Source organism: Salmo trutta, chromosome 10, assembly GCF_901001165.1.
Source record: "Salmo trutta chromosome 10, fSalTru1.1, whole genome shotgun sequence".
In the NCBI taxonomy this organism is placed as follows: domain Eukaryota; kingdom Metazoa; phylum Chordata; class Actinopteri; order Salmoniformes; family Salmonidae; genus Salmo; species Salmo trutta.
Window position 1 is genome coordinate 92,732 of NC_042966.1, and position 20,861 is coordinate 113,592.

The 20,861-nt window shown below is 44.2% G+C and overlaps 1 protein-coding gene across 1 annotated transcript; it reads left to right on the forward strand.

Annotated features, from left to right (window-relative positions):
• Positions 1–10,585: 10,585 nt before the first annotated feature.
• LOC115200772 (proline-rich protein 35-like) lies at positions 10,586–12,884 on the forward strand. The gene is made up of 4 exons (XM_029763919.1): positions 10,586–10,914; positions 11,005–11,928; positions 12,032–12,515; positions 12,633–12,884. The coding sequence occupies exons 1-4, from the start codon at positions 10,586–10,588 to the stop codon at positions 12,882–12,884; spliced, it is 1,989 nt and encodes a 662-aa protein (XP_029619779.1).
• The last annotated feature ends 7,977 nt before the right edge of the window (positions 12,885–20,861 follow it).

Sequence of the window (20,861 nt, forward strand, 5' to 3'; positions counted from 1 at the left end):
TGTTGGTGATTGGACTCCCAATTGAAGGCAGGTGTGTTGAGTTGCCTTTGATTGGGAGTCCTATATAGTAGTGTGTGTTTTTATTTGGGGTTGTGGGTAGTTGTTTTTGCACTGCGTGTTGTGTGCCTGCAAAACTGTTCCTGTCTTTGTGTGTATCGTTTATTGTTTTCCCTGTGGATGCTTTACTTGTGTTTATTAAAAAAACTATGAGTATCCACATTCCCGCTGCGCCTTGGTCCATTTCTGAAGACAGATGTTACAGAACTACCCACCACCAAAGGACCAAGCAGCGGACGAACGAGGAAGAAGGATGGACGTGGGCAGAGTTAAGGATGACCGTTTCCAGGGCTATGGAAGAGTTAAGTAAACTCGAGAGGCAGCCCCAATAATTTTTTGGGGGGGGGCACAAGGGCAGTTTTGCGGGGCAGGAATGGAGCCCCAGGCCAGCTCCCCGCACTAGCCCTGAGGTGCGTGTCTCCAGGCTGGCACGTCCAGTACCAACCCCACGCATCAGGCGTCTAGTGTGTCAGCCCAGCCTCGCCAGTAAGGAGCTGCCAGAGCTTCCCGCCAGTCAGGAGTCGCCAGAGCTGCCTGCCAGTCAAGAGTCGCCAGAGCCGCCCGCCAGTCAGAAGTCGCCAGAGCCGCCCGCCAGTCAGGAGTCGTCAGAGCCGCCCGCCAGTCAGGAGTCGTCAGAGCCGCCCGCCAGTCAGGAGTCGCCAGAGCTGCCCGCCAGTCAGGAGATGCCAGAGTGGCCCGTCTGCCCGGAGATGCCAGAGTGGCCCGTCTGCCCGGAGATGCCAGAGTGGCCCGTCTGCCCGGAGATGCCAGAGTGGCCCGACTGCCCTGATCAGCCAGAGTGGCCCGACTGCCCGGGTCTGCCAGAGTGGCCCGACTGCCCGGGTTTGCCAGAGTGGCCCGACTGCTCGGGTCTGCCAGAGTGGCCCGACTGCCCGGGTCTGCCAGAGTGGCCCGACTGCCCGGGTCTGCCAGAGTGGCCCGACTGCCCGGGTCTGTCAGAGTGGCCCACCTGCCCGGATCTGCCAGGGTGCCCCGCCTGTCCTCCAGGTCTGCCAGAGTGGCCCGACTGCCCGGGTCTACCAGAGTGGCCCGACTGCCCGGAACTGCCAGAGTGGCCCGCCTGCCCGGATCTGCCAGGGTGCCCCGTTTGTCCTCCGGCCCAGCTCGAGTGGCCCGCCTGTCCTCCGGCCCAGCCCGAGTGGCCCGCCTGTCCTCCGGCCCAGCCCGAGTGGCCCACCTGTCCTCCGACCCAGCCCGAGTGGCCCGCATGTCCTCCGGCCCAGCAAGAGTGGTCCGTCTGTCAGGGTCAGCCCGAGTGGCCCGTCTGCCCGGCGCAGCTATCGGCGCCACCGAAGTGGGCGACGCCGAAGGTGGAGCGAGGTCCACGTCCTGCACCTGAGCCACCTCCAGGAGAGGTGGGTTGGGGAGGGCGGGTGTAGCACAGTGCCGTCGTTGATGGCAGCCACCCTCCCTTCCCTCCCTTATTGTTTAGGGGGATATTTTTTGTTGTTTTTTTTTTATTAATTTTTTTTAGGTGCATTCCGGGGTCTGCACCTTGAGGGGGGCGGGTACTGTCACGTCCTGACCAGCAGAGGGCGTAATTGTGTTAGTTTTGGTCAGGATGTGGCAGGGTTTTGGGAGTCCTATATAGTAGTGTGTGTTTTTCTTTGGGCTTGTGGGTAGTTGTTTTTGCACTGCGTGTTGTGTGCCTGCAAAACTGTTCCTGTCTTCGTGAGTATCGTTTATTGTTTTACCTGTGGATGCTTTACTTGTGTTTATTAAAAAAACTATGAGAATCCACATTCCCGGTGCGCCTTGGTCCATTTCTCAAGACAGCTGTTACACCCAATCTATGCGTATCTACACCAAAAATATATAGTAAGAAGGATATGTACAGTAGTAAATATACTACAGTGAGCTACTATATGTCAAGAAATGTCAGTATCTAAATATGCGGTGTGTATAAACAGTGTAACAAAAATGTAATGTACAGTAGTAGATATGTTACAATGAGCTATATGAAGAATACAGTATATGAATACAAAGTATTTAAAACAGTATTAAAGAAATGGGAGGTGTCAAGTGTTTAATTGTCTCTATAGACTACCTTTCAAAAATATGGGGTCACTTAGAAATGTCCTTGTTTTTGAAAGAAAAGCACATTTTTGGTCCATTAAAATAACATCAAATTGATCAGAAATATAGTGTAGACATTGTTAACGTTGTAAATGACTATTGTAGCTGGAAACTGCTGATTTTTAATTGAATATACAGTATATAGGCGTACAGAGGCCCATTATCAGCAACCATCACTCCAATGACATATTGTGTTAGCTAATCCAAGTTTATAATTTTAAAAGGCTACTTGATCATTAAAAAACCCTTATGTTAGCACAGCTGAAAACTGTTGTTCTGATTAAAGAAGCAATAAAACTGGCCTTCTTTAGACTAGTTCAGGATCTGAGCATCAGCAATTGTGGGTTCGATTACAGGCTCAAAATGGCCAGAAACAAAACTTTCTTCTGAAACTAGCCAGTCTATTTTTGTTCTGAGAAATCAAGGCTACTCCATGTGAGAAATTGCCAAGAAACTGAAGATCCCGATCAACGCTGTGTACTACTTACTTCACAGAACAGCGTAAACTGGCCCTAACCACTGGAGGCCCCGGTGCACAACTGAGCAAGAGGACAAGTACATTAGAGTGTCTAGTTTGAGAAACAGATGCCTCACAAGTCCCCAACTGGCAGCTTCATTAAATAGCACCCGCAAAACACCAGTCTCGTCAACAGTGAAGAGGTGAAACTGGGATGCTGGACTTCTAGGCAGAGTTGCAAAGAAAAAGCCATATCTCAGACTGGCCAATAAAATGAAAAGATGTGCAAAAGAACACAGACACTGGACTGGGGAACTCTGCCTAGAAGGCCAGCATCCCGGAGTCACCTCCTCACTGTTGACGTTGAGACTGGTGTTTTGCGGGTACTATTTAATGAAGCTACTAGGAGTGATGGTTGCTGATAATGGGCCTCTGTATGCCTATGTAGGTATTCCATTAAAAATCAGCCATTTCCAGCAACAATAGTCATTTACAACATTAACAATGTCTACACTGTATTTCTGATCAATTTGATGTTATTTTAATGGACAGTGCTTTTAGTGCTTTTCTTTCAAAAACAAGGACATTTCTAAGTGACCCCAAACTTTTGAACGGTAGTGTAAATGGGACAGCAGCGTTGACTGTGTGTGTGTGTGAGAGAGTGTGTGTATATGTGCGTGTGTTTGTGGGGGGGGTGCAACTCAAAATTAGGAACATGTTCCTAATATTTGGTATACTCAGTGTATGTGTACGCAACCAATATAATTGGATTTCCACACTTTCAGAGGAAGAAGCTCTCTCTCTCTCTTTCTCTACCTCACTCTCTCCATCTCACCCTCTCATCTCATTCCTCCTGATTTGCCAGATATCCTTTTCCCCCTGCTGTCACATTTGGTACAGATGGTTAGGCCCTATGGAGTGGCCTGTCTGTCTCCATTTGCCCGGCGCAGCGTGACAGTGGGCTTGATGGCTCGTGAAGGGGCCCCGACTCCCCCAGACACACGTACACTGACATTTTCAAAGGGGCCCGCACACGCCTCCACACAGCCAGATACTGTAGGAGAGAAATTAAGAACCTGGACTTAACCCAGTGCCACCCACAGGCTAAGAGAGAGGGAGTGAGAGAGAGAGGGAGGAAGAGAGAGAGAGGGATAGAGAGAAGTGGTAGGGATGGGAGGTACAGAAGAGAGAGGGGAAAAAAGGAGGAAGAGAAGTGGAGAGATGGGAGGGTTGGGAGAGCAAGGAATAGGAAAGAGAGAGCGAGAGAGAGAGAAAGATTAACAAATGAGTCTGAGCTGTCAGATAAGACACGCATCAGTCATTGCCTGTGGATGTGATCTCACAGCTCACGTCAGGAACCTATCCAGTGCCACTGCACTAATCGCTTCTCTGGGAGGCTGCACTGAGTCATGTACCAGGTAGCGTGGCCAGCCAAGCTCTGTGTGTGTGTGTGTGTGTGTGTGTGTGTGTGTGTGTGTGTGTGTGTGTGTGTGTGTGTGTGTGTGTGTGTGTGTGTGTGTGTGTGTGTGTGTGTGTGTGTGTGTGTGTGTGTGTGTGTGTGTGTTGTTGTTGTTGCGGGCAAGCGGAGGAGAAAGAGCCCCCGACCCCCCTCAGACGCACTTCCACCTGACATACCCCTGTTTCCTCATACACACAGTCAGTAGTACACAATCATACACACACGGTGAAACTCAGTAGACACATACACACAAACACACACACAGGCAGAGAGTGTCATATGTACATGCTTGTGCACGCACGCACACACACACACACACACACACACACACACGTACGTGTATGAACAAATACAAACAAACACTTATTTTAACTATAGATTCTTGACAAAATCTTATATATGTTTTGATGTATGCTATTTTAGTTATTTGTTTATTCAATAATACAAATCTCTTAAATTAATATCTGAATTGGATAAACAGATCTACAGAGAATAGCCTATAAGCACAAAAAGGCAAAGCAAAAACAACAAGACTAAAATAAAGCAATGAAACAGAAAAAACACATAAAAGGAGGAAAAATAACTGACAAGTACAATTTTCCAAGCTATCTCATTCGGAACGATTTGACACAAATATCCCTATGCACAGATAGACAGCTGAGTTTTCCCCCATCTCATAATTTAGCTCCACATTTATTTATCTTTTCTCATTGATATATCATTGGGATTTTGATGTTTACTTTTACTCTAATGTCATTGACAAAGATTGTGACTTTCCACAAATGTCAGCATCATTAGACCTAGCTTGATGATGAAACCATCCTTTGAACAGGCCTGCAATAGAAGAAAAAAAACATGACATTTAGATGTTAGCCTATCATTTATAAAATGTTTATGAACATATTTACTTACATTTAAAACATAAGATTAGGCCTAGGCTACATGGTGTTTTGGTGGTCGGCCCTTTATATATTAATAAAGGCTAATAGTTTTCAAAAGCAACGATATTGAAATATGCAGTAGTGCGGCTAAACTACCCAGTAAAAGTTATAAGTGACTGAACTAACAAGAACAAACTAAACCACATAACTTCTGCAGGCTGCATTAGAAATCTTAACCGGCCGCTGTCTCTTATGTACAATAGGCCTATGCATTTAATATTAATACAATTTGTCTCTACTTTTAAAAGAACTTCCATCCAATGCAATTGAAGGTCCAATGCAACTTTTTTTTATCTCAATATCAAGTCATTTCTGGGTAACAATTAAGTACATTACTGTGATTCTTTTCATTTAAAAACAGTCAAAAGAAACTAACTTCTTATCAAGAGCAATTTCTCAAGCAATAATTTAGCTAGGACTGTCTGGGAGTGGTCTGAGTGTGGAGGGGAAACTGAAAACTAGCTGTTATTGGCAGAGAGGTTTGGAGCACTCCATCTTATTGATTTATTAACTAATTAGCAGCCTGCTGATGTCATCAGGCAGGCCAAAACTCCATCCCACCAAAACAGGCTGAAATGTCAGGCGGTCTTTTCAAACAGCTCTTACACTAAAAGGGCATTATCATAATTTTCACAATTTCACAGTGTTATTCCAATCTCATAGTGTGGAAATATATATAAAACACAGGATATATATATTAAATATATATAAAACATGTTTAATCAATGTAATCACAGGAAATATATATATAAAACACGTTTTAGACTGCACTGGGCCTTTAATGTTAATTTGTCTTTCAAAGACGTGTTTAAACAGTAGGCCTATCCTATTCCACACAAGTGCAAGCAGTTGCAAAAAAAAATGTACCTGCCAAAGCATAATTGAATCTTATTAACCATTAAACATGCATTTGATACCAGGTTGTTTTGAAATCAATTAGGAGAGTGCTACCTAACAGTCGAATAATTCCTGATTTGAAGGTGAGTTTTGACATTGGTGCCTAGGCTATGTTGTGTAAAAAATGAAAATACTCCTGAAATAGGTCGGTCAAACAAGTGTTGAGGTTGAGACCTAATTTGAAAACCAACAAGAAATTGTAAAATAAAATATTCTAATTGTACATACCGACTAGCCTACCTACAGTCTACATCAAATTAACGTTGAACCAACCTTTGCCGATACTGTTAAATGTGTTTCTGTATGCTTGCTGCAAGGTAGACACCACATGCGACAATACCGAGGACGGAGCTGCTGTATTATAGTGCCCCAAGGCAATGCTCCTAGTCAATATCTTCTACACACTCGCTTTCGCGCTCCCATTTGAGCTGGATATGCGCTGTCTGCTTGTACCGCTATACGCAGAGAATTGACATACAGACACACCACGGACACACACCAGGTAGGAATACCAGATTTATTCCCTAATTTCAGATACCATATGTTGTATAATTAGCATGAGTGGGTTTTTATTTAGAAGGCTATGATTATTGGGCTTTGTAGTTGTGTTGTGTCAATGTTTGTAGCCTATTGTCATAATTGGTCCACAGACACTGTTGTCCATGGGGAAAACAGTGCAATGTGTTCTGTTATTTGACATTCATGAAATTTGTGTGAAAATTTAATTACAAATATTTATATTATTTTATCTTATATAATTAAAACAGCCTACTCATTTTGGAAGATTGTTATGAAAATGTCACTCAAAATTATTTCACTATTTATAACACTATTTCAAAACATTTTTAATTCACAGAAGGGAATTACTTGAAGTGTTACTTTGTATAGATTTTTGTGATTTTCATACATAGACTAAAGTTGTATTTTAGGCTTAATTGTTTATAGGATAAAAAAACTCCTTATCGATAACATTGTGATAACTTGGGTTTAGACTATCTATCAAAGTCTAATTTAGGACTGAAGCCCAGATATTTTTGAGAAGTGTAGAAATAAATAATGTGTTATTTGGATTTTGACTGTTTCACAATATCATCAACAATATCATTAATGTGAATTCCTTTTGCAACTCAAAAAAACAGAGAGGAATGTTTTAATGGTTAACTTCACAGATGTATTAAATATCACTGCATATTAATTCAATAAATGTAACACAAACAATCCCCCACAATGTCAATGTCAAACATTCAGATGTATGTACATTCTATGTACTGTATGCTAATGTGTAGTTGAATATTGACAGTTTTTATGAGGCCCCTACACAGTATCATAGTGTTATCAAGTAACTTGCATGATAATAACAAATCTAGATTAACAACTAATATTCATGTTGAATTCTTATATCTTCTCCCATCCTCTTTTTCAGGTCCTTCTCCTTAGTTGAAGTTGACAGAAGACATTGGATCATCACTCAGTTTTCACTGCAAGCCACCATTTTAGGTAAAGTCACATCCCTTATGAATTTAGAAATTAGGCTGAATTTAAAATAGAATGCAAAAGTATAACAGTAATACTCTCTGTATTAGTCAATATATAACTATAACATAAAGAGAGTAAATAGAAAGGATGATTCTGCACTCTATAAAATGTCATTATTTCCTGTCTGTTAGTAGCCTGTAGATCAACATCTCATATTGGTGCCATTTGACACATTTGCACCCCTTCCCCCAACCCATCCAATGTTATCGGTTTTATTTGTTATTGCACGCAACTTGTCAATGCTTTTAGTGATGCGAGCTATCTTAATTGAAACAATATATGTTGAAGCTGAAGCGATTATAGGCTTGTCTGACCAGGAACCCATAAAAGCTTAAAACAAGGATACGGGACAGGAGGGGAGGATGGGGTCGAGGGTTTGGTGGCCACTAACAGTGTCCAGCAGTGAAACAATCTAAAGGAAAAATGATTTTTATTGATTGCCTCCTAATAGCAGCTGTTAGGCTCTATTATGAGCTCAGAGGCCAGGTCAGAGCCTCAGGGGTAGACGAGCAGGATTCTGCAAAAAGGCCTGCCACCCTGTGTTAGAGTGAGTTTTGTTATCCAGTGAAGTCGAATTCAATTTATGTCTATCTGTCCTCACAAGGTGTGATGTGCGGCGTGATGGTTTAATAAAAGTTTATCGTATTCTTAAACAAGTCTTACCTCAGCCCGGACCCCTAAACATCACACAGGCCTTCATCCCTGAACGACACCAGGAAAAATACAAAATAAAAGCCTCACAGCAGGGTATTTTAATCTGAAGAGTGATGCTCTCTCGCTTGCTCACTCGCTCTACCCACAGGGCTAACCCAGCAGCTTGACTAACAGTGGAAAACGATTACAACGTTTCTTTCTTCCCCCCCAAAAAGACACTATACATTTTTGGGGAGTGTTTGAAATCGGTTTGATTGAGTTATTCAAAAGGTTAATTAAACTAAAGTGATTATTATGTAAAAATATGGAAGAAAGTGGTGCTCTGTTGAGATAAGACAGTAGTTAACTGTAGATAATTAAATTTATTGGTCTTGTATTTATCTATAAAAATAATGGTGAGACAGCGCTGCATACAATTATGATATTTAAATCAGCCGCATCAGTTAATAGAGTAGGTCAAGTGTGTAAAACTTTATTTTAAATTTGTATGTTAAAATGTATTTGACATTTAATCTGCATTATCCAATTGTTTTGTTTACCTTTGGGAATTGTGAACTACCATAATTATAGACGGACAGGAAATCAACTTGCTTAAATATCCAACCAAAACTCTGAAATACAGAGAGAGAGTTGATAGGGAAGTCAGTCATTTCTTGATGACATTTTCGAATGTTTTTTTTTACGAGTGGCAAATATGTATGATTTCACTAAAGAAAACATCTAACTTAAGTAGTCTCTGAAAATATTGTAACGTTGCCATATAAAGTCCACTGGCTTATTAAAAAATAAATCCCTGATAATCAGAATACATTAGAAATACTTCACATATTCACACAAGGAACACTTTATCTTACGGTCCGTTATTTACCTGATATTTATTTTAAAAACATAGCAAAAATGTTTCATGACCTAATAACCACCTCTCTGAGTCTTTGGGATTCATAAAAAAAAGTAGCACGAGTATCATATGGTACCAATATTTTTGTCCCAAAACGTCACAATTGTTACCATGTAATTTTACAGGAAATTCCAGCTGTAATAAATCTCCCCTCTTATCTGTCCTGTGAAATGGATGAAAGAGTATATTCAACTTTGAGAACACCATCCCAACTCCAAAAGCACCGAAGTAGGGAGAAAAGACAGAAGTGAGAGGAGAGCAGTTGAACTTGGTGCGATGCGCCCTGACCCAAATCCCAGCCCTGACACTAACGATGCCCTATGGGCGTGACGCCAGGCTCTCATTAAGAACCAGGGCCCATGCCCCCACTCCACCAACACCCGCCCTCTTAATTAAACCATCACACTGGCCATGCTGCACCGGTAGCCGGCCTCCATGGGCCCTGCCCAGAGCCCATGTAGCCAAGCCAGGGCCGTGAGTGGAGCCCCCTGCACAGGTGCAGAGCCCCCCGGGGCTGCCTGTCCCCCCCTCCCCCGGCCTGCCTGTTTGCCCCCCAGCACTGGGACTTGCTAGTGCCTGGTGCTGCACTGGAAATAATGATTAGTGGCAGGTACAATGAGTACAGAGCAGTGGGGGCCTCCCCGCAGTTGGGTTAGTGGCAACTCAGCTCAGCAGCTCAGGCAGACAACACATGATGCACTCTCATAGACACACATATGAGCATGCTGATACATAGCCCCCCAATGCAGATAATTAGACAGTAGTTAACTGTAGATAATTACATGTATTTATCTTGTAGTCATGTATACACAAAACATAGTTTCCGGGTCAGATAGAGAACATGTGATCAAAATGATCAATACTTTGCTTTAATGTACATTTTTTTAAATGTTTTTATTTGTATATTTGTTAGGCAGTCCACAGGTAAATATGATATGATATGAACTGAATATGAAGTTATATTAATTTGTATATTGCACCTATAATTTATTTACTTTTTATTTTTATTTAATTAACCTTTATTTAACTAGCCAAGTCAGTTATTTTACAATGACGGCCTACCCCGGCCAAACCCTCCCCTAACCTGGACGACGCTGGGCCAATTGTGCGCCGCCCTATGGGACTCTCGATCACGGCCGGTTGTGATACAGCCCGGGATCAAACCAGGGTCTGTAGTGATGCCTCTAGCATTGAGATGCAGTGCCTTAGACCACAGCGCCACTCAGGAGAAAAACCCACCCCCAACAAAAATATGACAAAAAATTGTAATTGGCCACAACATTTTTTTTGATTGACTTTCGATTGAATGTATGAGATGATTCTTTAATTTATGTTAATACTCATCCCTGAACATTTAATTTTTATGTTATAATAAAACAATTTATGTATCTTGTATTCCACAGCTCCTACCCACCTGGATCCCAGGTTAAAGAATCTTTAAAGTTATGTATATAAAGGCTAAAAAAGTGTACTACATCTAGCCCAAGAAAGAACGAGAGCCTGCATCCCTACAGCCTCATCTCTCCAAGACTTTCACACATCTTCTCCTCAGAATAACTTGCATTGTGAGGACAGAATTATTCCCCATCATGTCCAAGGAGGACCACACATGCAAGCACAAGGAGCGCAAGCCCAAGAAGCCCCACTACATCCCACGGCCATGGGGCAAACCCTACAACTATAAGTGCTTCCAGTGCCCCTTCACCTGCATGGAGAAGTCCCATCTGTACAACCACATGAAGTACAGCCTCTGTAAGAACTCCCTGTCCCTGTTAATCGAGTCCGACTGGCCATACAAGAAGGGCAACCTGCTGCATCTGGACCAGCTCCGGCCCCTCCAGCAAGCCCACTGTCTCCGGACCACAGCTGGGAAAGAGGAGCCCGAGCCAGCTACGGGGAATGAGGAGAGGCCCCGGCAGCAACGGGCCATGGAGGAGGAAGGGGAGAGCCCGGGAGGAGAGGATGAGGAGGAGAGCGGACAAGGGGCTGAAGTCACTGGGATTACCAGAGAGAGCTCCAACAGGGACTCAGAAGGCACAGCCAAGAGAACCAGTAAGCGTCCTGAGCCGGAGCTGCTGATGACTGATATGTTCTCCCTGGAGGACCAGCTCTTGAGAGCACACTCGGTGGAGAACCAGCTAAAGCACTACAAGCTGTCCAAGACATTCCTGACTGCGCCTGAGCTGCTGTCGGAGCAGTGGCGCCTGCTTGCCACCAGCCACACCATGGCCGAGGGCGCCCAGCCCAGAGTGAGCGACTCCATCCCCTGCTACCCACCTCCACCCGGCCTGGTGGACTACCAGGACCCCACAGAACTCAACCGGTCTATCCTCGGGGTGGGATACCCCCTGAGCCCCAGCCTCTTCTCCTATATGAATTCAATGAATGCAATCTCCACTGCTGACACCAATATAACCGTACCGACTCAAGCGCAGCTAGCCCAGCTCCCCTTCCTGGCATCGGCTGCTCAGCTCTTGCATCCGGCATCCGGTGTGCACCACCCCACCGACCGGACCCTCCTGCCGTCCCGCTTCTACTACCCATTCCTCTGCGAGCATGCCTTTGGAGCAGCCTCCACTAAGAGCGACGTCAACAAGGTTCTTAAAACCTCTGCGAATGGCCTGGAGCCCAACCCCAGTTACCAGCCCAAAGTCAACTTGTGGAAGGTGCCTGCTCTGAGGCCAGGTACCACCACCACCTCATCCCCTACAGCATTACCAGACCCTTCCTACAGGACAGGGGACAAGCTCCAGGCTGCAGCCAAGGAGGGGAAACCAGGATGTGGCCTCAAGAGAACAGGGGCCCTCTTGGTGACCCACGAGTCCCCTGTAGAGAAGAGGCCAACCCTCGGGTTCACCCTGGATCTACTCAAGAACATTCAGAACACCACACCCATCTCCATGGCAACAGAAAAGCTCTTCCTCCACAGCAGGTAAGATCTTACTTTTATAAATATAATTTTGACTTCTTATTTTCCTCTCTGAAATCTCTGATTTCTAAAATGCATTTTCTTCTCTTCTGTGGTCTTTCCATAGTTTTACAAATGCTCAGTCTCAGTCCCGGCCAGCGGAGCAGTGTTACACAAATAACCCCGTGAGTCCAGTCAGTGAGTCGCCCTCTCCTCCACGTTGTAGAAGACCCAGTAGCCAGGACTCTATCATCGGCCAAGGGACGGCGGAGGCATCCTCAAAATCAGAATCAGCTGCTGCCCTCCTCAGCAACCTTTCCAACGCTCTACAGGAGTACCAGGATGCCGAATGCAAGATCTCCCACCTGGAGAAAGAGGACCTCATCGCTCAGGGACACCTATGGGAACACCTGAACAAGATCCGCAGCGAGCTCTCCCACATCCACCATGCACTGGAGAGGACAGCCCGCCAGACGGAAGGACCCCTGGACCTCTCCATCAAGAAGGAACAACTCGGGGTGACTGAAGTGGTCATGGATGGTTACCAGGGCCTCATGGGAACCTCACTTAAAGACGACATCACCACGGAGACTGAGGAAGATGAGGAGGAGGCAGAGGAGGAGGAAGCGGAGGAGGAGGAAGATGAGAATGAGATGATGAAGGCTTCGTTAGAGAGTCGAAAGCAATCGCTGGACGTGCTGATCAAGATGAGTCAGGCTGGGGTGCAGGTGGTGAAGACGGAGGTCCTGTCACCAGGGGGGTTGGGGTTGAGGCCTAGCCAGGCGGAGGGTCTCTGGCCAGGCAGGACCACCAAGTGTGAGGCTGACTCCAGCGTGCTGCTTTGCACTGATGGACGGCCTCTCGCGGTCTTCACTGACTTCCCCCCCTCCTCCAACAAAAACTCAAAGAGGCCCCTGTCCATTCAGCGACTAGGGGTGCCACAATGTCCGCCAAGCCCCCTGACAGCAACAGACTCCTAAACCTCTCCTGAGAAGCTCAATTTCCCAGCTTGCCACGCTCTTGAAAGCCCTCCTGAAGACAACACACTTTTGTTCATGCACTCCCTATGACTCTCACTGTCCAGACAAGCACTCTCACCACTAATATCCTCTCGAAACACCACCGGCATCTCCCCCAAAAGATAACAAAGCTTAGCACCTTAAATAAAAGTGGGGGAATGAAGAAGTGACGAGGAATGACAAATGCGCTAAACTTAAGACTACCCTCTATCAGTTCTCCCTATTAACATGTTGATTGTTGATACAGGATTATTTGGGAAAACAATTCAAATGGGCAGTAGTGATGCTTGAAATGTTGTTGTAGGACAAAAAATAAACTTGCACTTAACTTGCACTGAACACATGTAAATGAAAATATGTTCGATGATCTAAGGTATGAATTCTCTTACAATTCTGTCCCAAGTTGAAAGACAATCCTTTGAACTGATTTGTACATATTGTAATGAATTTGATTGACGTAATTAAAATGAATTAAGAAGTAAATGTTATGTTATGTTTTATATGAATGATGTCTTGTTGGATTGTCTTTTGTGTCTGATTAAACCATTGCACCGTACACGTCCACATCTGTAACAAATGCACTTCCATTTATTTGAATAAAGAAAGAGATTGTGTATTAGGTGTTGTAGACTTTTGCTATTCTACTCTTTGTATGGGGCATTTTCAGTGAATAAGGGAATGTATAGTGGCATTACACAGTGAAAAATACACATTTATTTTGCAAGAGCATTTGATATTCTACAAAAGATATATCAAACCCTGGTTATTTTGGCCAGTAGTGATGAGAAAAATACCCCTCAATGGTGTATTGTGCTTTCCTGCCTTTGCCTTTTTGGATGGACAATCAAGCTCAGGATCACAATTAATACAGGGCAGCAACACGACTCTGTTCATATACAGTACTGTAGTCTAACCCATGTCTACACCAATCCAATACTTTTAAATGTGTGGGGAGTAGTGAATTAGAGCACACTTCGGGAGAAAAGAGAGCGTTGGGACGCAACGCCTCTATCTAGCAGGTATTCCCAAACTGGAGGTATACCGCAATGCCGTCGGGGGTACGCCAAATAAAAAGGTGATTCATATATATATATATATATATATATATATATATTTATTTATTTTTCACATTTTCAAACAATACATTTATATTTTCCAACGGGGATATACATTTTGGTGAGTTTTTTTTCTCGGATGAGTAGCCTCGTTTCACTGCCAAAAATAAAATTAAACCAACTAGTGTTCAGCGAAATAACAACACAATGTCAAATACAGGTAGCCAATTCAAATAACTAACATCCTATCACATTAACCATTACTCTCTTGCGGGAAACCTTTACTCTTGTGCAGACATTTAGAAACGAAACATGACAATTTGAAAAATAAGCCAGGGGAGTTTTTTGAGGGAGAATAAAGACGACGTTCGAGTAGTAAGACATGTATAAAAGCAACCATTAATAAGAAGGGGCTAGGAGCATCTTATACGGTGAGCTACCGAGTGGCTAGGACAGTCAAGCCCCATACCATTGTGGAGGACTTAATTCTTCCTGCTGCCACGGATATGGCTGGGACAATGCTGGGGGAAAAGGCCAAAAAAACGATACAGGCAATGCCTTTATCAAACAACATTGTTTCACAACACATCAGTGACATGGCAGGAAATGTTTTGAAACAATTACTGAGTCAACAGACATGGCAGGCCTGGCACAGCTCCAGGTATATGTCCGTTACGTTTATGGGGGTAAATTAAGGAAGACATCCTCTTCTGCAAACCACTGGAAACCAGGACAACATGAGAGGATATTTTTAAAGTACTGGAGAGCTTTGGGACATCAAATGGACTTTGGTGGTCAAGATGTGTTGGTATCTGTACTGAAGGCGCAAAAGCCATGACAGGGAGACATAGTGGAATGGTAACGCGCGTGCAAGCAGTTGCTACAGACGCCCCTTGGGTACACTGCAGCATTCACCGAGAGGTTTCTGCTACCAAGGAAATGTCTAATAGCTTGAAAGATGTTTAGGACACAACAGTGAAAATGGTTAACTTTGTTAAAGCAAGGCCCCTGAACTCTCGTGTATGGAAGTGTTATTTTACTTTATGCAATGATATGGGCAGCGACCATGTAACGCTTTTACAACATACAGAAGAACGCTGGTTATCAAGGGGCAAAGTATTGACACATTTTTTTTAATTGAGAGACTAGCTTAAAGTTTTCTTTACTGGACATCATTTTCACTTGTCTGACCGCTTACATGATGACGAGTTTCTCACACGACTGGCCTATCTAGGTGATGTTTTTTCTCGTCTGAATGATCTGAATCTAGGAATACAGGGACTCTCTGCAACTATATTCAATGTGCGGGACAAAATTGAGGCTATGTTTAAGAAGTTGGAGCTCTTTTTTGTCTGCATTAACAAGGACAACACACAGGTGTTTCCATCATTGTATGATTTTTTGTGTGCAAATGAACTCAAGCTTGCAGACAATGTCAAATGTGATATAGTGCCTGAGTGAGCTGGGTGCGCAATTATGCAGGTACTGTACTTTCCCGAAATGGGTGACACAAACAACTGGATTCGTTATCCCTTTCATGCCCTGTCTCCAGTCTACTTACCGATGTCTGAACAAGAGAGCCTCATCGAAATTGCAACAAGCGGTTCTGTGAAAATTGAATTTAATCAGAAGCCAGTGCCAGATTTCTGGATAGGGCTGCGCTCAGAGTTTCTTACCTTGGCAAATCGCGCTGTTAAGACACTGATACCCTTTGCAACCACGTACCTATGTGAGAGTGGATTCTCGGCCCTCACTAGCATGAAAACTAAATGCAGGCACAGACTGTGTGTGGAAAATTATTAAAGACTTTCTCCAATACAACATTGCAAAGTTATGTGCATCCTTTCAAGCATACCCTTCTCATTAACCTGTGGTGAGTTATTCACAATTTTTGATGAACAAATAAGGTTTTATATGTAAGATGACTAAATAAAGAGCAAAATTATTGATTATTATTATATTATTATTTGTGCCCTGGTCCTATAAGGGCTCTTTGTCACTTCCCACGAGCCGGGTTGTGACAAAAACTCACACTCATTCTTATGTTTAATAAATGTATTGCGTATTGTGTGTGTGGCAGGCTTACAATGATGTCAAAAAACAACATTTGAGAGTGTGCTGACCCTGGTGCTAGAGGGGGTACGCAGCTGGAGGTTGAATGTTTGAAGGGGTACCGGACTATAAAACGTTTGGGAACCACTGAGCAGGGTTTCCCAAACTTTTTTGGCCCATTTTGAAATCTGAATATATAACCATGTGAAAATAATTATGTAATTAACTGCCATTGTTAAACATTTTATTTGCGGCTAAGGTAGTCAATTGAAAAACATTAACAGTATTTCTGATTGTCTTCTCAACTCACCATCACATACTTTAAATGTGGGGCTATGACAGTCAATTGCAAAACAGTCTGACATAAAGTCTCATCTCACCATTTCACCATGAGATGGGTGTGCTTGATACATATTGTGTTGGAGGTTCTCAAAGTCAGGGGGCATGGTCAACAGTGCGCACCTCATCTCTGCTGTCACATCCAACATGGATCGATATTTTGTTTTAATGCAGACGAGAGCACTGAATCCAGCTTCACACTGATATAAGCTGGTGAAGTGGAACCATGAGTTTTATAGTGCTTTAAAGACAACTGGGAACTTGGAAAAATACGAGGTCAAATCATGACGTCAGTGATCTTCAGGTCGGAGCTCTGGAAAGAGGCCCAAGTTCCAGAGTTGGAATTCCGAGTCAGATGACCGTTCAAAACGTGTTTTTCCCTGTCGGAGCTATTTTTTCCCCCCGAGTTCCCAGTTGCCTTGAATGCAATGAAGTCGGAAGTCGGAGATTTCCTAGTTCCCAGTTGTTTTGAACTCTTCATTAATGCTCAGAGGGAGACAGCAGGGTATTCCGTTTGAGTCAGGAACCAAAACTCCTCCGTAGTGACCTGTGAACACATTTGGTCACATGATCAGCTGTTCGATTTCACTTACCGGCATGTCAACTGACCCAGGATCACAGTCAAACAGATTGTTTAAGTAGGTCCCAAAGTGCTCTTCCAAGCGTTGGAGGTGAGCAGTTATCACTCGTGTGGGACACAAAGTGCAGAGGCCTGCCCGCCGTCCTGCCTTCAATGGTGCCCCAGCAATGCAAAAGCCCACCATGTGATCCCATGGAATCTGTTTTTTGTCAATATAGCCACGCAGCACACTGAACATCCCATGTGCCGCTTCATGTTCGGGAACCTTGAGACAGAACAATATGTCCTCGTGTATAGCATCCCCCGACATGTATAGCGAACAAAAGTCAATGCATGGACATCGCCGCTGTGATGGAGAATTCCATCACTGGCCATGGGTAGCGTTTGGTACACTAACACACACACACTCATCACCCCCTCCCTGCTCCGTTATCAGCTACGTTAGTAATGTGGGTCGACACAAAGTTAACTTCGCTATCTTAGTTCATACATTACACACTTTATTCTTACCCCCCGTCAGTAACAGTTTGTTATGGTATAAAGAATATACAGACAAGCGTTCATGTTTAAGTTAAGCAACATTTATTGTACTTTTATTGTCAATGTTATGGATTGGAGGGCATGGCTTCTGACCAAAAATCAGATGTGACAGTGTGGAAGGATCTGTTTGTCCCTGACCAAGTGTTGAAGGCACTGAGCAATCTAGGGTTCAGATCACCCAAGGCCATTCAAGCTCTGGCATTGCCACCTGCTATCAGAGACCATATGGACATTGTTGGGGCAGTCGAGACAGGTAGTGGTAAGATGCTGTCTTTCGGCATCCCCATGATCCATCATATCCTGGAGTGGAAGAAGGGAGTAGATGAAAATGAGGGGGCTACAGATGGCCAGACTGAGCCAGGAACACAGGTGGAAAGCTTGTACCTGGCGACTGTGGAATAATCTGTAGAGACTGAGACAAGTATTTACAAGGACACCAGCAATGAGGTCACTGAGGCAGCTCCAAAGACCAGTGCTGAGTCTAAAGAGGCCTGCACTGAGGAAACCACAGAGCAGGAAGATCCACAAGAGCAGGGGAGTAAAAATGTAGCAGAGGAAGACAAATGTGCTGCTGATGACAAAGAAATCATTGAGGAGGATGATGAAAAACTATTAAACAGGAGGAGGTATGTGAGGGATGTAGTGTCAAAAATGAAACGTCTCAAAAACCAGCTAGGAAGAAGAATAAAAAGAAAACAGCCCAACAAAATGATCCAACCACACAGGATGACATTCCTGCGGACAGCAAAGTGAAACCCTGAAAATGGTTCAGAGAATGTTGTGGTCAAGGAGGAAGAAGTGGAGAAATCCCATGAAGAAACTGTCTCACAAGATGCTGTTATGTGCCCTGAGGATGCTGAGCCACAATCAAACAATACAAAGACTGATGGCAAAAATAAGAAAAAGAGGAAAAATAAAAGAAATGTAGAAAAGCAGACAGTCCCAGAGTCACAGACAGCGCAGCAGTCACATACCACCTCAAGGCAAAGTGTCTAAACTCTCCAAAAAGAAAGCAAAGAATTGGACCAATGCGACATATGGTGGCAGTATTGTTGTTTTTCTTCCAGATTCACTATGTAAATGAACACCCTTACACAGAAGTACTCAGCCATCTTTTTATTTGATTGAGGTTAGGTTTTTCAGTTTAGCCTCCTGGCCTACTCTACGCGACAGCCGCCCTCACATCTAATGTCAATTTGGAGAGCATAAGCTGGGGGAGTTTTTGAGTCACCCTCACAGCTAATGTCCATTTGGAGAGCATAAGCTGGGGGAGTTTTTGAGTCACCCTCACAGCTAATGTCCATTTGGAGAGCATAAGCTGGGGGAGTTTTTGAGTCACCCTCACAGCTAATGTCCATTTGGAGAGCATAAGCTGGGGGAGTTTTTGAGTCATTCATTCAGTTTCTTCTTGATTGCTAGCAATAGCATAAATTATTTGTTTACCGGTGTTATCTGACAAAGGTGTGAGTTTTTGTGCCTCTGCCTCCCACACGTTTTCACCATATCAAATGCGGCCGGTATTATCTGTCTCTGCAATAGTGTTTGGTTTCATAGCCTAGCGAGCATAGCCATTCAATGATTCAAGTGCAACAGTCAAGTGCGGCCTTTTCCTATGATCTAAGGGTACTCTCTGGTTGAATTTATTCTTTTAGATTTGAATAGTTTTAATTTCGATTTTTAAGGTTAACCACATTACAATGATTTGAGATGCAAAGATGATATTATAATACACTGCTCAAAAAAATTAAGGGAACACTAAAATAACACATCCTAGATCGGAATGAATGAAATAATCTTATTAAATACTTTTTTCTTTACATAGTTGAATGTGCTGACAACAAAATCACACAAAAATAATCAATGGAAATCCAATTTATCAACCCATGGAGGTCTGGATTTGGAGTCACACTCAAAATTAAAGTGGAAAACCCCACTACAGGCTGATCCAACGTTGATGTAATGTCTAAAACAAGTCAAAATGAGCTCCTGGACAGTCTGTGGTGCAACATGGCGTTGGTGGATGGAGCGAGACATGATGTCCCAGATGTGCTCAATTGGATTCAGGTCTGGGGAACGGGCGGGCCAGTCCATAGCATCAATGCCTTCCTCTTGCAGGAACTGCTGACACACTCCAGCCACATGAGGTCTAGCATTGTCTTGCATTAGGAGGAACCCAGGGCCAACCGCACTAGCATATGGTCTCACAAGGGGTCTGAGGATGTCATCTCGGTACCTAATGTCAGTCAGGCTACCTCTGGCGAGCACATGGAGGGCTGTGCGGCCCCCCAAAGAAATGCCACCCCACACCATGACTGACCCACCGCCAAACCGGTCATGCTGGAGGATGTTGCAGGCAGCAGAGCGTTCTCCACGGCGTCTCCAGACTCTGTCACGTCTGTCACATGTGCTCAGTGTGAACCTGCTTTCATCTGTGAAGAGCACAGGGCGCCAGTGGCGAATTTGCCAATCTTGGTGTTCTCTGGCAAATGCCAAACTTCCTGCACGGTGTTGGGCTGTAAGCACAACCCCCACCTGTGGACGTCTGGCCCTCATACCACCCTCATGGAGTCTGTTTCTGACCGTTTGAGCAGACACATGTACATTTGTGGCCTGCTGGAGGTCATTTTGCAGGGCTCTGGCAGTGCTCCTCCTGCTCTTCCTTGCTCAAAGGCGGAGGTAGCGGTCCTGCTGCTGGGTTGTTGCCCTCCTACGGCCTCCTCCACGTCTCCTGATGTACTGGCCTGTCTCCTGGTAGCGCCTCCATGCTGTGGACACTATGCTGACAGAAACAGCAAACCTTCTTGCCACAGCTCGCATTGATGTGCCATCCTGGATGAGCTGCACTACCTGAGCCACTTGTGTGGGTTGTAGACTCCGTCTCATGCTACCACTAGAGTGAAAGCACAGCCAGCATTCAAAAGTGACCAAAACATCAGCCAGGAAGCATAGGAACTGAGAAGTGGTCTGTGGTCACCAGCTGCAGAACCACTCCTTTATTGGGGGTGTCTTGCTAATTGTCTATAATTTCCACCTGTTGTCTATTCCATTTGCACAACAGCATGTGAAATGTATTGTCAATCAGTGTTGCTTCCTAAGTGGACAGTTTGATTTCACAGAAGTGTGATTGACTTAGAGTTACATTGTGTTGTTTAAGTGTTCCTTTTATTTTTTTGAGCAGTGTATATTTTTTTGCATAGAATCTTTTTCTCCAGGATTTTGTAAAGTCTCACGTGACCCCATTTTCATATCAGGCGACCCCGCAAGGGGTTGCAACCCTTAGTTTGGGAACTGCTGCATTTGAAGGAGTTTTCATATAACAGTAATTTTCTTTAAAATCCTTGAAGGGGCCGTAACCATGGTCTTTCCTAATGC